This window comes from Stigmatopora nigra, chromosome 2, assembly GCF_051989575.1.
Source record: "Stigmatopora nigra isolate UIUO_SnigA chromosome 2, RoL_Snig_1.1, whole genome shotgun sequence".
Lineage (NCBI taxonomy): Eukaryota > Metazoa > Chordata > Actinopteri > Syngnathiformes > Syngnathidae > Stigmatopora > Stigmatopora nigra.
Genome location: NC_135509.1, coordinates 11276102 through 11302354, shown reverse-complemented (window position 1 = coordinate 11302354; position 26253 = coordinate 11276102). Strand labels below are relative to the sequence as shown.

The following is a 26253-nucleotide window of genomic DNA, read 5'->3' as shown; positions in this document are numbered from 1 at the left end:
AAAGGGGGATAAATCTGAGAAAATTGGGTGGGGATAAACACTTGGAAAATAAAATTTAGAAGAAAAAAAACTGGGGGGGATTAACACGAATATAATCAGAAAGAAAAACACTTAGAATTCTTGCTCCAACATTAAATGACAACCTTCTTACCTTAAAGATCTAGTCAAAAAGCTGTGGAAATGAATGGCCAGTGAAATGTCATCATGATTTAGGCTTTTATTGAATTTTCAGAAATACAGAGACACCATATGATGCAAGAGAGACATCTTCAAGTGGGCATCCAAGATACCTCAGGCCTGTTGCGTGCAAGAAAAATAGCAAAAGTTAGAATATATCGAGACTGGAGATTCAACTTTTTTTGGTGGGGGTAAGTTTTACCTTGATCAGTCCCAGTCCCCCCTTCTGTAACCTCAAGAGTGATCTAGGCACACAGAAAGCTGCATCTTGGTGCTAAACAGAGAAAAATTGCACACACAAAAAAGCACAAGTTAGCATATATACAGCCTGGAGATTCAACAGGTAGGTTTTTTTAAATGGGAAGTAGTTTTTATATTGATGCTAAACAGTGAAAATTTGATTTAACCAAGGCATTTGGGGTTGCCAACCAATTACAGCATCGAGAAATCTTACAAGAATTTTAATAAACGATGAAAATAAGTTAGCGAGTGCTATTTCCCTTTTTCCAGACAAGGCGAGTAAATATATACAGACTGGGGTTAAAAGCTAGGACAAGGGTGTCAAACTCGAGTAGGTTCGCAGGCCGCGATAAAGTCAACTTGATTTCATGATTGATAGCTGTACTATTTTTTAAATATTTAGATATTTTTTCCATTTAAATTGGATTAAAAAAACTGCATCAAATTTTCATTTTTTTTGTAGATCTAAAACAAATGTTTGAGCTTTTTTTTCTTCATGAGGGAAAATATCTTGTAATAATTTGTTTTTCATTTCAAAAGGAAACCAAATATTTTGGGGAAAATGTTCAATATTCGCGTGGAAACATTTTTTAAATTTTACAATATGCTTTTTTAAACTTAAAAACACAAGTGAAAAATTGATTAATAAAATACAATTATTTATTTTTAAAAAGGGGGAGATGAGGTCATATAATATATAGTCTTCATTTAAATTTGATCCTAACAGAAAGTCAGCACATGATTTACTTTGTCAGGCCGCACAAAATGACACGGTGGGGCAGATTTGGCCCCCGGGCCGCTACTTTGACACCAGTGAGCGAGAAGAAACTTGGCTTAAATATTGTATACGTGATTTTTTTTTTGGTAAAAACAGAACAATTACAAATCGCGAACGGGTGCTTAGCACAGCGAATGAAAACGATTACATACAAAACAACAGTAACTAAGTCGTGCCCCTGGATGTCATTCTAGAGTGAACACTTACCCAGGAAACTGTTGGTTGATATCTTGCGTTGTTTGATTAAATTTAAAGTCTTGCTACACGACTCAATAATGGAAAGAAAACGGAGAACATGCTTTTTAAATCAAATCGTGACGCTAACACTAATGCTGACTAGTAAGTAACATGTGGCACAAAGCCGGTCGAGAAAAGAAGCCCATACTTAAATTATCGACGGTGTGTTAAACCTGGCATTAAACTAAGAGATTTGTTGGCGTTTTGGGCTCAAAGAATTGCTGAAAAATCTCCCGATCGCGTGATAAAAACAAATTTAGGCTAGTGAATTGCTGGAGTCCTTACCTCGTTGGCGTGGGAAAAGCGTTGTAAAGGGAAGGGTTACTGCGCATGCACCTAATTAACTCCTTCGCCGTCGACAATAGGCGTAACCACGCCCATATTGTCCCGTCACATTAAAAGAGGAAAAGATGGTGAGTTGCTTACCGCGCTCCTAAGAGGTGGTTTGTCCTCCCAACCCGTCTATGTTTAGAAGATGACGAAGAATAGTCATGAGTTGTGTGGTCTTGATGCTATAAAACAGCTTACCTGTCAACTTGTACGTTTTATACGTATTATATACATTTTTACCATTTCAAATCATGTACGCCGTACACCGACTTTTGTACTGGGGAAAATAAAAATAAAAAAAAATCGCCAATATTTATGAAAACTAAAAAATGAAACAGCTCTAGTCCACACTAGCCAATCACAATTTGGAAAATTGATGACGTGTGCATACGCCTGATTGAAATCTGATTGGTTAAAGCAACAGTTTTATCCACGCCCATTTTATGACGCAGGGCCTGCAGAACTGATGATGACTGAAATGTGATTGATTAAATACTTAAATATGAAAACACATCTGGAAGCAGCGCAACTTGGGGAAAAGCAATGAAAGGAATCTGACAGACAATTTGGAATGATTTAATAAGTAGTCATGGCCAAAATATAATTAACTTAATTATTTTTTTAGGCCAGCAGAGAAGACCTTGCAGGCTCTAACGTCCCACCACTGCTATTTAGGAAATGTTCATTCTTGAACAGAACGCTAAACAATTATCCCCCAAATCTGTTGTAAAATATTGTGTGATTCCCCCTCTTTCCTCCACATGTACTGAGTCCCTTTCTCCTAATGCAGCACCAGTTTTCAGTTTCATCCTGGGTGGTGAGGGTTAATGTTTTCTTTTTGCCCTGTTGTTCGACAGAGAAAAAAACCTGATCCAAATGTATAAAATAGAAGAATTTTAAGAGGGGGTGAGGGAAACTGAGAGACAAAACATCAATTACAGGAGGTTAAAAGTTGGCTGAGGAAGACCCTCAACTGCACACCTGAGCAGCATTTTGACAGTGTCATTTTTGTGTGTCTTTTTTTAATAGCTGTGACTCATTTCACCTCTTCTGCATGCACCTTACAGCACCACAGACCCCAGCAGGCTCGCCCCCACGATTTAATCTCAACCCCCCTTGCCATTGAGGGATTAAACCCTTAATCCACCAGAGTGAGGTCTGTTTGTGCCGACCGGGCTGCAGTTATCTTTTGTTTGCCGCCGTGTTTGTGTGCGTGTGTGCGTGTGTTTGTCACACCGTGCGGGTCAAGAGATTAATAAGAAAACGATTTAGGTGGAAAACAGTGCACGGCGGAGGGGGTTGCACGAGTAAAAACCGTTTCAGGACCTCCCTATATCAAAAAAAGAAGAATCTGGCATGTTAGAAAAACAAAAAAATAAGAAGTATAGTATCATCTCCACCTAAAAGAGAGGGAGAAAGAATAATGCAGTCTGAAAACTAATAGCCTATCATGTGTGCTCAGTCTCATGTTACACACACAAGGCAGCCGGAGGCAGATGCAGCACTGTACGTTCATGAATAATGATGAAGGGATTCAATAAGTTCAACATAGCTATCCACACACACACATGCTCACTATCTGTTTCTACTTCTGCTAATGTGCTGTTCGCCCCATCGGAATCCATACGGCCCCGCACAACACTTGTTTGAGTTGTCCCCACAGGCGCTGGCGAGGAAACGAGGAGCCTCTCAAGGACAAGTGAATGTGTCAGGTCAAACTGCCAAGCGATTGTATACGTCACGAGTGTCAAACTTGCGGGCAGGGGGCCACGTTTGGCCCAATTCATGGCACAAGATGTCCAATCCATTTTGACTGCAAGGGGCGAATGAATGATCTTTATTTGCCACATCCAGTCTAAATGGATTGGACGTTTTGCGTCGTGAATTATATTTCCAATATGTTGGTCGACCTAAGACCAGTAGAAGTAAGAATTAACAGAGAAGTCCTACTAACGTCAATAAAGAAACAAACCTAACGCGGATAGAACGTACGCACACTGACAGGGAGACGAAATGACCCAACACAAGCAATAATCCAACAGCGTGACATACCAGGACGCAACATATAAATAGACACACAATGGATAATTACGAATCAAGCACACTTGGTCTCATAAGGAAGGGGAGCATCCAAAAAGCCCACCATGCATGTGTTTGTAATGTGTGAGGAAACCAGATTACCCAAAGGAAACCCACACAGGAGAACATGCAAACTCCACACAGGTGGACATGACCTGGATTTGAACTCAGGACCCCAGAGCTCTGAGGCCAACATGCTAACCACTAGCACCACCGGACCACCCATAGTCGTTACTGTGGAAATCTATTCAGAAGTTATCATTATTCATGGAGAACAAAGACATGTTATCCTCTTTCCCAGAAAGGGATGCTATATAAGCACAGCCATAAATAAATGTATGTTCCATTTAGGTTCAACTAATGGAAAGACAATACCTTTATCATATGCCACCCAGTAGTAGGAATTTGACTGAATTGCTTTTTTTCTGATGTCTGATAGTGAAGAAACCCATAAATCTATAAATATAACTAAATTAAATTGCCTCGCGGACAAATATAAAAAAAACTAGGTTACGATCTACTATCTGACAGTTTTTAAAACATAACAGAACACCGGTACAAAGGAGAATTTGACGTCAAATTCCTCTCAAAATGTCATCCCTTTGCAGTGTATCTTTTTTTTCTGTGTTTAAAGCGCAAGAAATTCCACATTAGCATATTTCAATTTCACCAGCAACCATTTTTTTTTACGTGAAGGTCATTTCTACTAGATGTAGTCTTTCTCTTTAAGCTTGTACTTAGTAGCGGTTGAGAAGCGCTTTCGGCAAACTTCAACTTGTGCCTCCTCCTCTTCCTCCTCCCATCCCTCCTCCTCCTCCTCCTCTTCCTCCTCCCGCAGTACCACAAAGCGATCTGTACCGGGACGCGGTGAGCTTGCAGGCGCATCCTGCCGCCATGCAGCGGTACCGTACAGGTGGACCACCGAGCGGGACCCCGAAGCGGCCGGTCGGACGCTTTTCTCGTTGTGGGTGTTGAGCGACCACGGGGACCGCGCGGACAAACGAGCGGATTTGCATCCTGGAGCGGAGTTCACAGCCTGGGATGGTAAGTTAGGATGCTGCTATAGTGCAACTTACAAGTGACATTCATTCTGGTTTTTTTTGGACCGCTTGTCCTCGTAAGGGTCGCAGGGGGTGCTGGAGCCTATCTCAGTTAACTATGGGGCACCAGGTAGGGGACACCCGGAATCGTTGGGCAGTCAATTGCAGGTTACTTGCAAGTGACATGAAGTATAATAGAATGCCATATACTGTTATTGGGCTCCATTGGTATCTTTTATTTAATTTATTTTATGCATTTTATTCTATATATGCAATGATTGACGTAACATTTAGAAAGGCTGTTGATTATGCAGAGAGAATGAGCTGATGTATTTGTTTTTCACAATTTAAAATAGTGGTTAGCGTGTTGGCCTAACAGTTCTGGGGTCAAGGGCTCAATTCCTGGTCAGTCCTCACTTTGCATGTTCTCCCTGGGCTTGTGTGGGTTTTCTCTTGGTGCTCCAGTTTCACCCCACATCCTAAAAAACATGCATGGTAGTCTAGTTGGATACTATATTGCCCATGGATGTGAGTTTGAGCGTGAATGGTTGTCCTTTGTCTCCTTGTGCCCAGCGATTGGCTGCCCACTGACTCAAGGTGTCCTCTGCCGGTAGATACATAGGCTAAAGCACCCCTGCGATTCTTGTGAGGATAAGCGGTTCAGAAAATGAATGAATATAAACAAATGCTGATTTATCTCATATTAGATGCGGATGAGTGTCTTCCAAATTTCCAATTGCCAGACTTCATTAAGTTTTTTAACACATTCCATTTAGGCAGCCTGGCTTCATTTGCTACTAAGTTTGAATGTAAAGCTTAATTAGTTGAATGCCTCTGTTGGCCCTGTGATTGATCAGTGACCAATAAGACCTAAGCATACCCCTTAAAATACAGAAAAGCTATGTTATATGAAAGAACTTTTGCCTTTTATGGTGAATTAAACAGACGAAAGGCACAAAAGAAAATCAACTCTTTGGACTAATCCTTTAAATTTGGACTACACTATATGTCTTGAAGATCTAGTGACAGTATTTTTAGATTTTACTTGACTGTCACAGCTCAGTGATTATAGTTGGATGTCCACCTTATTGATCAATATGTGCCTTTTGGTCTTCATCTTGATTCCCACGAGGTTTTTCCATTCATTGAGAATCGTACGCACTTTGTCTAAATTTGGATTAAAGATTGACAAGGAACAAGCTTAGCTACCGGTGCCAAAACCAGCACTATCAATTAACCTCCCTCAAGGAAACCCCTAGCATATCTACTGAGAATGCCAACTGATTTCCAAGTAGCCGTTCACACTTTTTGCTCTGCATGCGGTCCCATTAAAACGGCGACATTGTGGCAGATGTGATTTATTTCTTTTGCCCAAATGCGAGTGTCTCACTGGGTTCATCGACCTTTTCTGCTCTGATTATGCAATCCCTGTAGGCATAGGCAAACATACAATGGTAATAGTATGGTAGAGTATACATCAGATTGTACTCCCATAGTCATAGTATAGATGTAGGAATTGCAAACTTTCCTGTTAAATGATAGCAATGACAAAATACTTTAAAACCAGCCCTTTTGAATGTCCGCTTGGCTTTGCCTTGAGATACGGAGACGCTGAAAACAATAATGAGAAATCTGAGTTGATAACTATTAGGGCCTTGATACAGGGCGAGCCATTCTGGGCGACTGCAATCACCATGTGTGCCAATAAGTTTCAGAGCAATCATACTGCCAAGAAACACATTTGGAGACTCCACTGCATTCACTCTGGGTGCGAATGACACCATTAAACCTGAATGTTCTCTTTTCCTCCTGTTCTTTAGTTTTTAAATAGCGCCCATTATGAGAAAACCAGCAAGATGAATGTCCTTTCTTTTTTGCTATGGCGTGAGTCCTATATTAATCAAGCTGACAAGTTTCATTCATTTTAGGAAGGTGGTCTAATTGGTTGATCTAACTCAATGTCTCAATGCCAATGACGACGTTCCTAATGAACTGTGAGCCTCCCGGGTCAAAGTAAAGTGTCCTCGTTATGACATCACAACTTGGTAATAATCTAAACAGTTCGCTGATGTAAGCAGAACGTTGCAAACCTTTTTCAGTTCCTTTGTTTGGCACTTGATGGATAAGGCAGTCAATTCAATTACAACATCACTATTCTATTAATGTATCGCTGTGGAATTCAAGAATCTATTCTTTTTCACCAAAACGAATGTTTTACCCAATGTTATTTAACATCAATCGTGTATTTTTATTGGTTTTTGTTATAGATGCCCACACCGGCCATCGATAATCCTGCCTCAGCCTCCAATGACCCAAAGCCTTCCCCGAACACGTCCGCATCACGTTTGGCTGCTTGACGTATTCGTCTCATTCGCCACAGTCACCACCCAGCGAGCCGTCCAAAGGCACTCTTCCTTCACTTAAAGATTAGGCCTGATTTGCCACTAGCTGCTATTAAAGCAGGCAAGTCCATTTTCCCTCTCGTAACGACATCAAAAGTCATTCAAATGTAACACCAGGCTTCCCGAAATGCTCCCTCCTCCAATTTTGGACTTTCGCTTTATTAGTTCAGAGCCGAAGGACATCTACCGTGTCACACTGAAATCCAGACTCCATGTTGCAGTGAACTCTAAGGTCAAAGTGACCTTGAGGATCTAGAAGCGGGCTTTTGCTCGACTTGTTTACCTCCAACCTAGACAATGGACCGACGGCCAGCACTGCCGTGCCTCCCCAGCAAATAGAAACCTGGCAACAACAACAACAACAAAAAGCCTGGTCCAATTATTCACTTCATCTAAAGTGCGTACGCTCCAGATGCTGCCATGCCCATCATCAGCAACACTAACCATGACTTCAGCAATCTGTCCGTCAGTGACGATAGCAGTCTGGACCGCATCTTCACCGAGATTCCCGAGACTGAGACCGTTAAGGTATGCCAACACACAAACAAACAAATAAAATGTTTATCACAAAATATCAAATATTGCTAAGCAGGAATGATCAAAGTTGGCAACCCAGAAAATAAAGACTAATAACTAAAGTAATTCTTATGTGACTAATTTACTGCTAGTGACAGCAGTAGACTTCAAATCCATTTGAACTCTGGCTATAATCATATAAGTCTTGCCTCTTGAAATCATTTTGACTGGGAGGGAACAGGAAATGACTCTGTTCTTCTAGTAAAATGTCTGCAAACTACTGCTAAGTAGCATAAGCCACGCCTGTAAAGAAAGGAGCAAACATAACCAATTAAATTGATGAGGGAAAATGCCAACGGGCTGCAGGAAATAGGGTATAAAAAAAAACATTTTCTAGAAACAATGGATACATGTGGAATACTAATTCATATTCTTTTTATGCCATGAGTAGCAATTGTATCTGTCTTTGGGTGAGGTATTACTTTTGGTGACTTCTAAATCATATACTGTTGTGAATAACTTCATTCTAACAAGAATGATCTGGAATTCACAGCTTCTAGCCAAATAGTAGCCGGATGCACTGTGCTTCTCATAAATATTTTGATATATGTCATAATATCTTCTTTTTCTACTGACTTTATCTGGTATGTGCAGGAGGAGCCTTGTGGAGGCACATCCACCATCCCTTTAAAATTTACAGTAAAGCTAATCGATGGTGCCATTGTTTAACACTAAAGGGTGACAACTGATGTCATCAATCAGGTGCCATATCATATCCGCGGTTTGCTCGTGTCCTGTTATTATGTTGTATCTCCAATCTGAAAGTTAGGCCCCTCAATGAAGGGGGTTGGCTACCAGGACAGAAAATCGCTAGAGTGAGTCACAGATGGGTTTGACAGTGATGGAGTGCTATCACCAATGGTGCAGATAACGGAAAGGTGTTTCCAAAAGTGTCTTCAAGCGCTCACCGAAGCCGATGGTGCATGACAGGCCAGGCTGGCGTCAGAGCCTCTGGCGACCTTCATCGTTTGATGCACGCGGTACGGTTGTTAGGAAGGTATTCGACGGCTAAATTGACTAAGCGCAAGACGATTCGGCGGTCTTGGGATCATTACATAAATATCGGACTCTGATTTAGGGATTCTTGTGAACAACTGGACTATTTGAACATTCAATCATATGAAGAGAGACAGCCATTCACATATCCACCGAGCGGGAATCGATCACACGCTTGCTCGCACTGAAGTCAGGCGAATGAACCATGACGCAGTCAGGTGGCTATCATGATTCAATGGAAATGTGAGAAAAGAGTTTGGATATGTCTGTTTGATTACTTAGGCCAAGTTTTACGATAAGATTTTGATAAAGATACACTCCAAAATCCACAAGGATATAGAATTAAGCTAAACTTTCTGACCAGTTTTTGCAACTGTAACTAAAGGGATATCATCCAAAGTTCCAAGGGCAAGTTTCATTTTTAACTAAAGTAAAATTTCAGATTGCGGCCTTGAGCCATTGCCTCTTCGCGAACATGTTTTGGGTTGTCCATTGCTCAAGTTGTTCTTTCCGACAGGGCGTTTATTACCAAAGGGCTCAGTTCATCCGTCAGACAGAGGACCTGGTCTCCGTGGACCACGGCTTGTTGGCAGTGATCAACGTCGGGGGGAACCGCTACACCTTCCCTTGGACTACGCTCCAGCAGTTCCCCCTGACTCGACTAGGCCGCCTATGCGGCTGTACGTCGCCCGAGGACATTGCGAGCGTCTGCGACGACTACGATGAAGCACGGAAGGAATTCTTCTTTGATCGCTCGCCGTCCGCCTTCAGGGTCATCCTCAACTTCCTGGCGGCGGGTAAACTCCGCCTGTTGCGGGAGATGTGCATCCTCTCGCTGCACGACGAGCTGGCCTACTGGGGTGTGGAGATGGCGTATATGGAGCGCTGCTGCAAGCGCAAGATGTACACGAGGATAGAAGAGCTGCACGAGCAGGAACGCCAGGAGGAGGAACGCCGGCAGCGGAACGCCATGCAGCGTGTTCCCGTCGAAGAGACCGCGTACCGAAAAGTTATGAACTGGCTTCGAGACATGGTGGAGAACCCTCAATCGGGCCTGCCGGGAAAGATCTTCGCATGCCTGTCGGTTATCATGGTGGCGGTGACTGTGGTCAGCTTGTGTATCAGCACCATGCCCGATCTCAGAGAAGAAGAAGAGAGGGTGAGTTTTTCACACATTCCAGTGCTAAAAAAAATGTCCCCAAACGTAAAGCGAAAAAAGAGAGGATGCGTGTTTGTACATGCGCTTTTGTGTGTGCCAGGGCTGGCCGTGAATATTCTGTGAGCTGGATAACAAGGCCTCACGCTCACTGAGGCCTGTCCAGTTTCTGTCAGGAAACACTGGAGAAATAATGAAATGGCTTTACTGCATCGCTCCCACACGGAACAAGCACGCATATAAATGTGCACGAGATAAACCAACAATTCAAGTAAAAAAAAAAGGGAGTAATAAACACTAGTGCAAATAAGTAGATTAAATGTGCATTTCTGGATGAATTAAGCCTCATATTCCTTTCGTCTGGATGTATTATTGTCACAATAGTGTATGATAAATCTCAATAATCCAACTAAAACAGTTTTGATTCGCAATAAACGTCTCCATAGAAATGATTAATCAAATACACAATTGTCCAAATGTGTCTCTGAGCAAAACACAAGTTGTGGATAGCCTCGGTTTTGGTACGAGTAGCCTCGGTAACCATAAAGAGCAAAATGTAACAGAATGAGTTGCAGGAGAATTTCTGGAGGAGGATGTCATTCTCCCAAAGACTGAAAATCTGAATTTGGAGTGCGCTCTCAGGAGGAGCTCAGTGGCTGATCGGCAAGGAGATTAAAAAGCTCAGACAAAGACTGGAACGATTTCATAAATCTGATTGCTGGGATGAAAAGAACCTTTGCATGATCTTGTCGGTGTGATGTAATGAATCGGAGTAAATTTGCAAAGAGGACAACAAAATTGCTGAGTGATGCTTTGTGCTGGAATATGTTTGGGTAAACCAGAAAGCATTCCTAAGAATGAATCAGTTGTTTTATTTCATTTAAATCCGTTGAGGGGAATGTGGGTTTGTGTTTATGGCAGTCTCAAGTGACTTCGGCAGTGGGGCACCCAAATCAAGCCAGGTTATCAACTAGGAAATGATTGACACAACTTTATGAATGTCTGAATTCATTATAGAGACAGTAGATTCTGGATTTCCGATAGTTAGGAAATTGCAAAAGAGCTGTACTTTGACTTTTATACGACAATTGTACCTCCACAAATGTACCCGCTTTCATGTCTTTCCCTTATTCACGCAGTGCTGTTCTATTCAGCCATTGAACTCGATGTCCGAGTCAACCCAGGTAGTAGCAGTGAGGTTCTTATCATCTTTAATTCAAACGGGCCATTTTGGCGCTTTCCCCTGCTGGAGAGCGGCCAAAATATTCTCATCATTCACCTTCTCTATTCCGTTTGTCTATAGGACTGCAAAGGAAGGGAGAAAGTAAGAAGATTCATATGGCTACATGCTTTCAAGAATGAACAGAGATCTATCTATATGAACTATATATAAAGAGCTTAAGTAAGACTGCATAATAGAAGTGAACTCTTTACCCTTCTTTCTGTTCCTTTAAATCTGACTGCAATCCACTAATTGCACTTCTAGGATACCAGATTGGTGGAAAGGTTTCCTCTTACAGGTTGGAATGAAAAGTCGCACCCACTACGGCCCTTTCTGGAATAGTTTGGGGACCACTGCTTTAAAGCCATATGCTTATGTCCATCACTTCATGAACTCTGGTATCGGCTGCTTACTTAAGCCCTTTGGTACACCGCCGATCTCAGCAGGGCTTTTAACATTAAATATCTTTGTTGTTCTTCTTTTAATTATTAAGCACAGTTGCCAAAATTCTGGAGGGAAGCTAAATGCATCCCTGATGACAATATATTTATGAAAATTTGATAGCTTTCTGAAACTCGAAGCACTGCAATGAGTAATCGGGGTTAGGAAAGGAGTTGCTTTGCATAATAATTAGATGATTTTTAACAAAAATTGAAACCGAAAAGAGACGTGTTGCCCATTGAACCGGAATTTTCCTCCATGGGACCACAATGGAACGCAGAAATTGTATTTATGTGATAGAAAAGGGAAAAAAGGGCAGTTGTAGCCAAAAGCTAGTTCACTTTCTGCACCAGCAATTTTCTACCTGAAGGTTACTCGGCATCAGAATGAAACAAGTCTCCCAACAGATGTACATTCAGTACACTTCATAATCATTCGGTCTGTAGGGAAATACAACCAGAAATGAAAGTTTGAAAATGCCCATTCAAACATTCTCACTCAAACTGTTCTTTTGGGATGAAGGTCAATGTACTGACAGCAAAATCTGTATCACGCTTGAAACACTCTAGCATCATTTTATTCTTATTTCTCCTTGGTTCATTGCCTATTGGAAAACCAAGACGTGATTGGCTTCTGGCGTGTTCCTTTTTAACTGATGAATGTGTCAGGATATGTCTAATGTGGATGATCATTTAATTTATGAAGTGAAGCCGGCTACATCTTGCGCTCATTGTCACAAATCATTGGAAAAATATGTTGCCAACACATTATTAATCTCATCCTCAGCATGTGTTGTTCAGCCATCTGACTGAGTTCTTAAATTCAATTCATTATGGGGACATAAGTCTATTCTATTGGGAATGGGGAGGTCTGGCACTGAATGAGTTAAAATCCAAAGTCTTTGAGGAGAACAGCATCTTTGGATGCGTGCGACTAATATTAATTAGATACATTTATACTCTGACTGTTTGGCTCTAACCCAGCACTGACCCCAGTAATCTCTTGCTGTAAAATTTCAGACAGTTCATTTAGCTTATTTTGGTGCAAGATGTCTTTTCCAATGACGCCCTGATTAAAAAACAACATATTGCTATATAACCCAGTCAAGTTCCATATTTACTGTACATGTTTTTGAGAGTATTTATAGTAGTCATTTTATTCATTCATTAATGTACAGGTAAATTGAAGTATTGGTATTAACCATGTTTAGACTGTTAATATGTTCAAAATAAAAATAAGACTTAAAATGGGTCTTTGAGGAGCCCCTATACGTAAGACTTGACGGATAGCTTCCCTCAATTACAGCATAAAATCAGAAAATCTCACTCATCCCAAGATTTCTTGGCCAAGTTAATGATTTCAAAATGCTTTAGAAACAAAAGTAAATTTAAGTAGTCCTTTGGAAGCCAAACAATTTTACAAAAAGGGCGTGCAATGTGTTCACTGCACGCATCACATGTGACCATTTTGCATTGACATATGACATTGATATGACATTTTAGCTGAGATACGGCTGCACTTGCACTCATGTTTGCAGTTGTTTGACATAAAATTAACGTCTATAATATTCTCACCCAAACGCGTTAAAACAGCCTAATCAAATTTGTTCTTGTTTTGTAAATCGTTTATATTCTGGCCTTGCGGAGTAATTGGAAGTGGCCATTTATGGCCTTAATACTGTAAAGTGAAGTGGGATTTGCCTTGCAGTAATTATGCTCCCAGCATCAATCTCAAATATGTAGAGAGCCAAGGAACTAAAGGATGATAAAAGCTGAAACTCAAGAGGGAGAGAGCAGTTCTTGGTGTCATTTAATGTATAGAAGCAATGGTGAGGTCGGTCTTGGTTTGCTGGCCAATTAGGATTTTAGAGGGACTAATACGTACACCCAAAAAGCCTTATTGATGTGTTAAATCATTAAGACTCCCGTCCATATAGTGTTAATTAGTTCTTCAAATGATGGATTAGAAGAGGACCTTAAGGAAGTTAGAGGCATCATTGAAGAAGTGAACAGGAGAAAAAAATAGAGGATTTTACTCTTGAACCAAATGCAAATCGTTATTTTCATTGTAATTCGTCTCCTGACTCGGGGAAGTTCTAAAAATTAGATTGTCGAACTCACATTGATTGCAATAGTCATCCAATTCATTTGTACTTGGAGAAATGATCAAAAACATATTGGTCGTCTATTGCCGTCAGTGGCAGCCAATTGTTTAGCATTTTAATACCAATAGAGGCACACATACCATAAAGTTTCTTTTACATATTTTACTGCCAAGGTGAAAAGAAAGTTTAGTGTGATGATGTTTATCGCAAAGAAGTAATACCTCAGCAGTCCGTGTCCAAAATGACAAAGCAATCAGACAACCTTCACGTGCCACGTGTTTATGTTTCCCTGCTCGTAATTTCTGCATTAGACTGATAAGTAAAGGGTTGCACTTTGATTGTTCAGGCTAAAACCGACGTGAGAAGACTGCAAGGGGGAGAAGAGGAGATGTAATGTTAAGCACGTTGTGGCAGCTTGAAGAAAAGACAGATGGATGAAAAAGCGACGACGTGGTGTCGCTGAGGCATGAGCAGTCGCAGTCATTTACAGTCAAAGCATCCTGACCTTCCTCCAGCTACAGATTGCTTTTTTATCAAATCAAAGTTGGCTTTTGTTTGTGTGTGTGGATTTGTGCCACTATTTGATGTCTTTAAAAAAAAATTGAATAATCTACCACATCCATTTTTTATGATTTGATCTGAATGGATGAAAGCAATTATTCGGAGATCTAACATTGCATAGGCATATCAGGTGAACATTCTCTCTGTGTTTGAGGACGCATAGAAGTCTGTTTGACAGTATCGGTGTGCGGCAGATTTCATGGCTATTATAGCTGGTTAGGAGCTATATTCCTTCCATCCGATGCTGCTTGGCTGCCAAGTGGGATTATAGGAGAGAACAGCAAAGCACGAGGTGTTTACCTTCTATGTGCCAGAATAGGATTGGACAGCTAACATAGTACGAGTATAAAATAACGTAGTGGAGATTCCTAGATTGTGGTGTTGGACACTGTGTGAGGGCAGCCATAGTCGGTGATTAGTGCTTGATAACTATTTTCTGGTATACTATGAATTTAACGAAAATATAGAAGTAACATTATCCTCTAAACTGGGAATACACTGATCACAATTCATCAGCCGATTGCTGATTTTGAAATGCCTCACCTGCTTTAATTACATATCTAGTACAGTATTCCCTCGATTTTCGTGGATACTTCATTCCATAAACACCCGAATTAAGTGAATTCCTGCTAAGTAGGAACCATATGTGGTAATATATATAACATTTCAGATTTTTTAAAACTTCCCACACCATTATTATTCCCTCTGCCAATGTATAAACCTCCCATACACTCCTTTCAAGTATAATTGATGGACTAAACAAATGTTTTTGACCTACTGTACACTGTAAATTACACTTTCTAACATACTAGCGGTACTGTCTGAGTCATACTGGGAGTGCATTTTTTGTGGGCCTACCTGTGAATGTTTTGTAGGCTAGTACTTGTTATTACTTTAATTACCTAATTATAGAGGATTAGGGGTTGATCCGCTATTTACTAAAAACGTGAAAGTTGATTGGACCCCCGCGTGTTTACTATGTTTCATTGCTTTAAATACCGTGATGCTACAAACGCCCTATAAACGTTGCTCTATGGTGTATTCCTCTTTATATTGTGAGTACAGTGCCTGCTGTAAGTAAAATTAACATCAGTTGGGCGTTTTTAAGAAAAAGTTACTGTTTCACTTTCACATGTACATCCATTGACTTTTGATCCAATCTGTTTATTAGGAAGTCCAGTCACATTAATTTGTTTCATAAGGTTGCCAAAGCACGCTTTAAAAAGTGCAATTTCCCAAGTGTGAAATTAAGATCTTATCACAGTTGAGTTAGAGAATGTTTTAAGCAATTCAGCATAAGCAAATCAGGCAAATTAGTTGTTGAGTAAACACATCTGCCTAATAAAATTTGATGTTTGAAGTATTGAAGGGTTCATAAATGGAGTTTTAATGTTGTCTGCTATTGTATGCTTTATGTAAGCATGGAGGGCAGATCAAAACTCGCAATTGGGAATGTGAGTGAATGGTTATCTGAAGAGCATCGTCCTCAATTGACATACCCCACCTTACGCCTAAGGTCAGCTGGGATATGTTCCAGCTGAATCCTGACACTAATCAGAAAGAGAAAACAGAAGGGTGAAGGCCATAGATGAAGGCGCATGCCCTTCTACTGCATATTCAGAGTAGTCGCAAATATCAAGTTCCAAGAGAACAGTCTGCAGGTAACGGAGGGAGATGTCACATAATACGATTCCTTTAATAACCCATGACACAGACAGGTTGCCTCTTCTACTGGGTTTCTTTTTTTCCCAGTTCATCTGACTTTGATGTAAGCACAAGGTCTGTGTAGCAGCTTACAGCAGCAGGTTCAGTCAACTGTGGTCAAGGTCCGCCGCAAGGTAAAGCTGATTGATGGCCTAAATATTTTGTTCTCATTTCTGCCCCCAACCTTTGAACACAGTGGAATTACAGAGTCATGATTCATCACCTTTTCTGGCTAGACTGGAGAGAGTGTGATAATAGATAATACAGGCAGGTTTCCTACAAGAAGTTAAAGATCAAATGTGATGTCAATGTGCTCAACACAAATTAGAGCACGTAGCCGAGGGGTTGTCATATCTGAGGATAATTCAAAGTAAGAGAAGCTTCTGTGTATCATAAAGAGACAGATTTCCACTTTAAACTTGTATGGGTATCTCTGACAAAGCACATACGTCCAAATAAACTGACAAATGATGGTTCCCAATAGACGACTACGCAAAATTTACCGTAGAACAGTGGTACTTAACCTTGTTGGAGCTATCAAACCCCACCAGTTTCATATGCGCTTTCACCAAACCCCACCAGTTTTCATATGCACATCACCCTACTTTAGTGTAAAATTATAGAGGATATTTTTCAATTCAAGATATAAAAATTCCTCACAGCACTGATTGGCCAAGCAATTTCACGTGACCGTCCACAGCTAGTGATGGCTTGTTATCGTGAATAGACATGATGAGTCGATGTCTCTTGACCTCTGTGGCAGGAGCTCCACCGAACCTCGATCGGACCACGGTTAAAAAAAAAACACTGCCGTAGAATAAGACAAGACGTCCTGCAGTTTTTATAAATATGACTGCATCTATGCATTCAAAATCCAGAACAAATCAGTCTCTTCCATTAATTACTTGACTAAGTTTGATTAGACTGTAGTGTTACTGAAAGACAGATGTTTATATAAGAGCAATATAGTATATGTCATCATTTCGAGCTCCCTGGCCATCTGTACTACCATTATGCACCAACACCCACATCAAAGTAAAGCAGTGAAAATCATCCTATTTTCCCAACTGCCTGATGTTTCATCCAATTACATTTGCAAATCAGTAAAAAGAGACAGCTGCCACATGACACTGTTCCGATTGTAATCAACTTTTGCGACTCTAATGTCATTTTTTGGCTTTATAGTATATTTCGAGGGAAGTATATGCTATAGGTATGCATTTTGTTCTTTATAGACTCTTAAGGTTCTGTTTTTCGGTTTCAGCTCACTGTGACCAAGTTGTGACGTCCCTCATCCCCAGTTTTCCGACGTTAAACGCTTTTTAAGTGTTGACGACAGCTGCCTAGTAGATCATTGGCACTAATTAATGTTAATTATAAGATAGATTACATGTGGTTACTTCCGTTTGTCTGTTGTACATTGTACCAATGCCTCAGTATCGATTTTGTTTCCTTGGTTAATGGAAAACCTTCCTGTCAGATCTTTTACGAAAATTAAATGAAAGATAACTGAGTTCGAACGACAATTTCCTCTTAGTTGTAAATGAGGCTCAGCCTATCCTGTAAGGTTTAGGCCAGCAGAAAATCAAGGACGAAGCATATGCATTGACATTGACTTTAAAAAAATGTCCAATCCTGGCAGTGAATGATCCGTACCAGCTCTCCCCGGAGAAAAGTGAAATCGACATCTATTGTCATCAATGGAAGTCAATATTCATTCATTCATTTTTAGCACCGTTATTGTTGTCTAGGTCGTAGGGTGCTGGAGTATATCTCAGATGAGTATGGGCAAAAAGCGGACTACAACCTAGACAAAATAAACTATTCCCCACATTTTTAAGGAATTTTAAGATTAAATATATGTTTTTTATTATTTGTATTTTTCTGGGGATTTTTCAGTTTTTAAAATCAGCAAAGCTGAAATGGATTTGCCATCTATCCCTGTCAAAGACTGCAAATGAGTAGTAATTATGACATTGACATTTTAGAAGTCCTGCAATTCGCAGGCAATCAATCCAAGGTGTCCCCAGCGTAGTAGCCATAATTGCCTGGGAAAGGCTCCATCACCCCCGGTACGGACAATGAATGAATTTTAAAATTCTGAGTGAAAAGCGGAAAAAACTCGTTTGAGTTATGTGTTATGTTTGTGCTGAAATGGTTTGACACAACATTCCGGAGAGAGTCAGGCAGAGAAGATAAGGTCAGCTAGGCGTTGTGACTGTTTGAAAAGACAGAAGTCGAAATTCGTTTGCAGTTACAAATGGCCTTCATACCAAGGGTGAGAACGGCGTCGCAAAGCCCTGATGGGACTAATGTCAGTGCACAAGACGGAACGAGCAAAGAAGGGGGAAATAAATGAGCAGTAGAAAGTGCACGTGGGAGACAAGACACGTGAGTTGAGGGCACAAAGTGTCGGGAAGATTGATGTGGGAATGGCAGGCCTGAATTCCCAACTGTGCTTTAAGGGATGTCAATTTGAGGAATGCTGCCTTGATTAAGGAGGAGGACAGGTGAACACACTACATTTTACTTGGCTATAGCACATTACTCTCAGTTGGAAATGTATCATTTTATTTGTTCGTTATACGACACATTTTTCTTCTGCAACAAATTCTGATTGGCTGTCTGGTCATGTGCCAATCAACAGAGCAATCAAAATCATTTGTTATTGATACACAAAATGAGTATTTTTTTTTGATGACCGTTCAGTGTTTTGAATTATTGTAGCTCTCAAAGTACGATGTTTTTCATCCTTAAATATAGCTTGAACCGAGACTTTTAATATTATTTTTTTAATTCAGAAGACAATTTAGAAAAAAATGTGAAAAAGAATACACTTTTGAAAAGCATATTCTTGTGTATTGGATTTGCATTATTTTAAAATCATTTTTTGTGTAGCTCTATCGGAGTGTAGTACATTATGGAGGCCTTTTTATCTGTCAAATTTAAAGAAAAAAATTTGAAGTTTGAGGAAGCAGCTGGCAAGCTTTGTCTCAGCTAGTAGCAGCTGAAATGTCTAAAAAGAAAATAGCTCACTTGTCCGCCAAAAAAAAATCCATAAATGTTATGACTGAGCAGTTGAGAATGGATCCAATAAAAACCCAAATGCAGGAAATCAAATGCAAAATAAAATTTCCTAAACTAAGAGAGCATGTCCAAAACGTGAGTGTAACAAAGTGCAACAAAAGCATCACGACGGAGTCGGCAACAAAACTAAAGCACTGCCTGTATTGCAATATCCATGCAGTTAATAAATTTACAAAGAAAATAGCAACAGCCGAGTCGCCAAGAAAACTAAGGATACAAAATTTGCTAAAAAGTACTAAAAGACACACACGCATATGTTGGTAAGAAACCATAGGGCGCACCTAATGCACCACAGGTGTGTTGTGCAGCTCCACTCATTCAGCCGAATCAGATAGTGGAATGAAAGCATCATATATGACAAAAAATAAGCCACTTTGTTATAAAAGCCACAAGGTCCCCTATGGAAAGAAAAAACGGAGCGTCTTATAGTCTGAAAATGACTTCAAATTTCCAAAGTTATTTTACCAGCAATGTTTTAGGCCTTATGAGGCCAAAGATTGAAAGAAGGTTTGGCCAAGCAGGATGCTGATGGTGCTTATTACCAGCTGGAACAGAACATTCCCATAAAACCGAATGGAAGGATGACAGTTCCCCAAGTAGCTAATAGACAGTTTCTTGCGCTGCCAAAACTGTCAAGGCTCTTATATGCAACAACATGATAGCAACGTACGCAACCACTTTTAGTCAAATTTAGATGCGGGCATGAGTAAAGAATAAACGGGACACAAAGTTTTGTCTGTTACTCAAAGGACAAAAAAGAATGAAGGATTTAAAGGAGGAAGAGGGTGAACCATGTGGGGGATGTCCGGCGCAAATGACAAATGAGAGGGTGGGAGTCCGGAGAGGGTGATGGAGGAGCACCCGGAGGAATGAATAACGGGAAGATGAGAGGAAGGGGATGCGGACTGAGGAAAGTGTAATGGAAATATATGAGTGTCATTGTGAATGTGGAGAGCAAAAGCAAAAAAAGGAAAGAATTCTGTATAAGTGGACTAAACCCCAATATTTTCTTCCCTTTATTAAATTTTAAGCGTTTGATTTGGAATGTGAAAAAGTGTAAACTGAAATCTATGACAAAATGTAGTAACTATCTGTTTCACATGAATGAGGACCTGTGAAATTCTGTTGATGAGTCAGCTGCTTATTTCTGGAACAATGCACTCATTCGTTCTCATTGAAAGACATCTTATCCAATTGTTCTAGGAGGGTCGGCACTGAATGATGTGTGTTATTGATAGCGGTAAACCACAGTTATCATTCACTCTTATTTCACATCAAATAGCCTTAATGGCATTAAAAGTACCTTGTTTGGGAATAATTGTACTTATCTACATTGCATTGACCAACTGAGCAGAGCTGCTTCAAAACTGAAGACATGTTAGCGTCTCGATGTTTGAAAATCTTTTTGGCTTGACTAAGGCCTTTAGTTAGAATTTAACGGTTTTCCCTATTGAAAGACAACACAAAATGGCTGTGATCTGAGCATTGATGTCATCTCACGTTTCTTATTGAATCTCATGTCCTCCACCAGGGTGAATGCTCCTCCAAGTGCCACAACATGTTCATCATCGAGACTGTGTGTGTGGCCTGGTTCTCGCTAGAGTTCATCCTGCGCTTCATTCAGGCTCGCAGCAAGTTGCAGTTCCTTCGCGGGCCGCTCAACATCATCGACGCCATGGCCATCTTGCCTTACTACGTGTCCTTGGTGGTAAAAGAGGAAGACCCCAGCCTGGATGGCGACCGGCCGGGAGGAGGTAAAGGCTACTTAGACAAGCTGGGTCTGGTGCTGAGGATCCTTCGAGCCTTGAGGATTCTTTACGTGATGCGGCTGGCTCGCCACTCTCTGGGTCTACAAACGCTGGGGCTGACGGTGAGGCGCAGCACTCGCGAGTTCGGACTGCTGTTACTCTTCCTCTGTGTGGCCGTCACCCTCTTCTCGCCGCTTGTCCACCTGGCGGAAAGCGAGCTTACGGGCCCTCACGACTTCAGCAGCATCCCAGCCTCCTACTGGTGGGCTATAATCTCCATGACGACAGTGGGCTACGGGGACATGGTGCCCAGATCCATCCCCGGGCAGGTAGTGGCACTGAGCAGCATCCTGAGTGGGATCCTCATCATGGCCTTTCCCGCCACATCCATCTTTCACATGTTCTCCCGCTCCTACCAAGAGCTCAAGATGGAGCACGATCGCTTGTTCAAAGAGGAATGTGCCGCTGCCGCCGCTGCGGCCGCCGCCGACATCTCTGCCGGGCAGGGGGATGCGGGAGAATGTGGGAACGTGGAACGAGATGCGTTCCATCTAGATAAAGAGAGCATGCACTCGAGAGAGTCTTTGGCTCTCGTAAGGAAAGGAAATGATCCTACCACAAATAATCACAGCCTCCCAGCATCAGCTTTCTAAACTAACGTCAATCCAAACCTTCCAATCTCGATATGATATGAAAGAAAAAGACTGACTTTCAATGTATATTTTCAACTGCTGCATCTATTGTGCTCCTCATGTTGATGATATGGGAGCCAAGAATATATTGAGAGTGACACTGAACAAAAACCCTTTAAATCCTCCACAACAGGTTGTCTTATTAAAAGGCTTTGCTGAAATATTATATATATATAAATATATTATTTTGCTTCCATAAACATGCAATATCAATCCAAAGTTGCTTTTTGTTTCTTCCACTGTGAAAATACTTTGCAGTTGTTCGAATTGTAGTACTTACTAGTCTACAGTGTCAATGTATCAAATAACATTCATTTTCAACACTGGAGCCTATCCCAGCCAATTTTGGGCAAAAGGTGGACGATACACTAAACTGGTTGCTTGTCAGTCGTAGGGCACTCACACAGACATAAGCAGTCCCACTCTCAATCACACTGCCACTGAGCGGGAATCGATCCCACACAGCCTGCACCAAAATCAGGCAAATGAACCACTACACCATCCATCTGCTCCAACAATCAAGCAAAATTAAATCTCAGCCTCATGAATGAACTGTTAATTGTCTAAAATGTGAGAATAAGTTCACTCATTAGTCCATTTCTGAAATTTGGTTACTGCATGTATGTCCATCCATGTATGTTTTACAAAATACTGTATTATGGGGACTTGCGTGTGTGATGAACCATATATATATATACAAATATATGTATAAATAAATCAAACATCCTTTACATAAAATAGACCAAAACAGTGAGAAAGGAAGGAACAAATAAAAGGCATGATTTTTGTGTGTGAGTGACTGGTAGAGAATGAGCGCTTACAACCATGAAATGTACTTTGAAACGCTCCAAATAAAAGCTCCTGCAATAATCAAAAGCAAATCCAATTCCTGCGTTAGTTGATGTGTCAAGTGTAAATGAATGATTTGCAGAGTCATGCTGCTGAACCATTCAAGAAAGAAGAGAAAAGCATCTCCTCCTGCCAGCCTCACAGATAAGTATTCCACAAACAATCCACATCTGTTCAGAGTCACATGCACAATTAGGCTACAGATGAATGAATGCCACGTCTGTGCCAATTTCTTGGCTGTAGATCACAATAATATGGCACGAGTCCTTAACATTTCCAAGTTTGGGATAGACTATCCACATAATTCTTAGAAGAGAAGCGTATAAGTAACCACATACCAGATGTGAACATAATCTAGATTACGGTTAGGATTATGGGCCCTGTCGCCAAACTGCCAGAAAGTCAACTCCCTATATTTTTCTCTTTCACTCCATAGCTTCCTAGTGATTGTGTTTGTTTGTACCATATGGTATAACAACCTCATTTAGATTCATAGTTCATTGGACTTGCATTAGCAACATATGGTTAGGAGTACATTTAATTGAAGGAGTTAATCCTGTCTCACACAAAAAAGTGGTGGATTACAGATTAGGTCAACATCTGACAAAGACATAGATATATACATTATATTTGTATATATTTTTTGAACATATAACCTTATAAATAAATATAATGATACTAAAAAAAACTAATAACTAAAATGATTCAAAACAAATACATTGTCGTTAAAGCCCCCCAAAACTATTTTAAAGTAGAAAAATAATGAATTAATAACAAATAACTTTTATTGAATCACCTATTTTGTTTGTTATTTTAAAGAAGAAGCATTCAACCTAAATGAAAAAAGTGAATAGAATGCTTTCCTCATTTTCTTCCCTTTTTGCTTTTTTAATTTAAAAAAGACAGTTTGAAATATTAAAAATAAATAAGTTTTTACTGCAAATTAATTGCCAGTCATTGACAATTATAGACTTTTAACTTCTCTTTTTCCCAGTAAAAAAATGAATTGGACGTCAATGGTAGTTCCATATAAAGGGTTTAGACTTGACGGACCTGGGGAGACAGAACTCAGGATGGGTCTGGGGGTCACCTGTGGCTCCACTAAAGACAAGCGCTATAAAGCAGGTACTTTTAAATCTTGCCAGTTGTTAGTGTCAAAAGACAGGACTCCCATTTGTCTCCTCTCCTTTGGGTCTAATGCCCTGCTTGGAGAGCAGATGGTAAGACCACTGGAGCATAGCTTTGATGGCTACATGGATATTGATTTCACGCAGAGAGTAAGAGGTACGCCTCTTTTTCTCAAGTTGGCAGATGGGTGTGCCAACAGGCAGAACAGGTCGATGGCTTGTGCCCGTTTTTCACATGAAATAACATTGGTTTTTAGCTCAAACCTTAAATATTCCAGTACTTAATGGATGCCTTCTTCTAGTATTGTTTAGATGACCCTTAACATTATAAAAAAGCCCCCGCTATGGTCAAGCTATGGTACAGAATATGAATGGATACTGTAATTGTATTTCTTGTAATAACTTTGGCGAAAATAGAGTATATACAGTAATGAATCCTTAAATTTTGTGTGCTGATTTTTCTTCTGTCTACGCCCCTCATGTCTCTTTCTTTCCTCTTTTGCAATCTGAAATGTAATGTTATATTCAACACAAGAGTAAACTCTGCCAACTCAGTTACCTGAAAAACGGTTCAAAAATCGCAACCAGCAACAATCTGAATAATCTTCACTACTCAAAAAATGCATGATGAGCATCTCACAAACACAATTTTTCTGAACCACTCGTGAAGTCTTGCGTAATATGGCCATCATTCATGGCAACAGTCCTGTAAAATTAATTTAAACTTGCAAATGTGTTGCCTCTAGCACAGTGTTTACCAACCACTGTGCCGCGGCACACAGGCATGCCTTGAGCAATGGTCAGGTATGCCGCAGGAAATTGCAAGAAGTCACGACTCAAAATTAGGACTGCATAAACGAAAATGGGTTTTAAAATTTGCCCATTTGCAGATTATGCAACTATAAAGACACTACAGCTGATAAAATGTAAGATCCAATTAAACTGAACAGCCTATCAGCAAAGAATCCAAATTAAATAGATGAAAAGTACAAAGCCACACGTCGATACTGTGGTACCACAACTTAGAAAATTAATTCGTTCCAGAAGTGGTTCCGTAGCTCATATTTTTAGGAAATAGACACTAATTTTGCATTAAAATGGGGTAATCTATTCCAACCATTCCCTTTACTATCCCCAACACCCTTCAAAAATGATAAAAGTGTACCATTTGCTAATGAGATGTGTGAAACACACAAAAAGGGAAAAAAGATAAGAAAACGATTGAATAACCCATTAAAATTAATCAGAAATGCAAAGACATTTTCCAATGGGGTGCATGGGCGAGGAGGAGGCAAACATTTGGCAGCTGAGTAGACATACACACGCACATAAACACACAACAACTTCAAATATCGTGCAGCTCTGAATTGAGACAAAAGAAGTGCAAAGATGAGGCACTTTTTTTAAATATGGAAAGCATTTTCTACAGTTATGTACACATGTACTTGCAAAATTGACAGCAATACAAGTCAAATTCAGCGCCAAGTCGTGCAGTGGATATTTCGGCTGACTTGGGTGCAGTGTTGTTGTGATTGCCAATAGTTGTGTTTGTCTATGTGTGACCAACAACTGCCTGGTGACCGGTCTAGGGTGTAGTCCCCCTTCAGCAGGGCTAGGCTTCAGCACCCCGCAACAAGGCAAAGCAATGTTGAAAATAAATGAATGAAGTCTAATTCTTTTGAATTATAAAGGCTGACAGATTTTCTTTTTATCGTGAAGCCATCTTGCATGTCTAGTTTTCATTTTACTGTGGCAAAAAAAAAGGTTTCATGGAGAGACATCAGTATGGTTCACTGCAATTTGAGCTATATTTAATACAGTATAAAAATTTATTTTCTTGCTGGGATTATCCTCGACTGAATGTCATTGCGAAAACTTGCAGGGAAATGTTCCCTCGCCCACATATGGGTAGAAGGGCAAGTGTTTAAAGTTTGTGTTATAGTGTAAGAGGAAAAAAGAGGGTATTTATCGCATGGCTGATAGATGACCTGCGTGCGCTGAAAACTTGTTGGCTGCTTCTCTTTAGCATCAGCAGTGCGGCCATCTGGGCAATCCCACACACACACACCTATGCTTTTTGGGAGGGCGCCATTAGAGGTCAGAGGTCATGCAAAGGCTGCTTCTTTGGAACCGAGGAAGTGGGCAGGAGACGAGACGCAGGAGTGTAGGAGATTGAGGTGTGCGAAAGCATTCAATTTAAAATACCCAATCGCATGTTCATTCATCTTATTGTTTAATACAACACGCCATATATTGAATTATCACATCTTCAGCTCAAAATTATTCTAATTATTAACTATTTTGGGGGGGACGAAATACTTTCAACGACACAATGTGTATGTCATTGTTGTTTTGGTTTGGTTTTGGGTTTGGTTTTGTATTGTTTGTTTTCTGTGTCAGTTGAGTTTTGTTTTGGTTGTGTTTTGTTTTGGTTGTGTTTTCTTTGGTTGTGGTTGTGTTCTGTTTTGATTGTGTTGTGTTTTGGTTGTGTTTTGTTTTGGTTGTGTTTTGTCACATTTTGTGTATTATGTTTTGATTTTGGTTTGGTTTAGTTTGGTTTACTGTTTTGCCAATTGTATCTCTTCATTGACGGGCAGTTAGATATTGATGTCAGGTGTCTCAATGCTTCCAACCACATAGTAGATATTGTGAAATGAAATAAGATACTGGAAGCGCAAAAGGATGATGGATTGATGGATGGGTTATT

General features: G+C 40.3%; 1 protein-coding gene and 1 long non-coding RNA gene across 2 annotated transcripts; one reads left to right on the top strand and one right to left on the bottom strand.

Moving 5' to 3' along the window:
* Nucleotides 1-202: 202 nt before the first annotated feature.
* LOC144185237 (uncharacterized) lies at nt 203-1854 on the bottom strand. The gene is made up of 3 exons (XR_013324794.1): nt 1718-1854; nt 380-451; nt 203-297 (listed from the first exon to the last, which is right to left on the bottom strand). It is a non-coding gene; the product is annotated as an uncharacterized LOC144185237 (long non-coding RNA).
* Nucleotides 1855-4654: 2800 nt separating this feature from the next.
* kcng4a (potassium voltage-gated channel, subfamily G, member 4a) lies at nt 4655-22275 on the top strand. The gene is made up of 4 exons (XM_077712121.1): nt 4655-4885; nt 7149-7811; nt 9373-10014; nt 20662-22275. Exons 2-4 carry the CDS (start codon nt 7704-7706, stop codon nt 21529-21531), a joined length of 1620 nt encoding a protein of 539 aa, XP_077568247.1. The 5' UTR covers nt 4655-4885; nt 7149-7703; the 3' UTR covers nt 21532-22275.
* The last annotated feature ends 3978 nt before the right edge of the window (nt 22276-26253 follow it).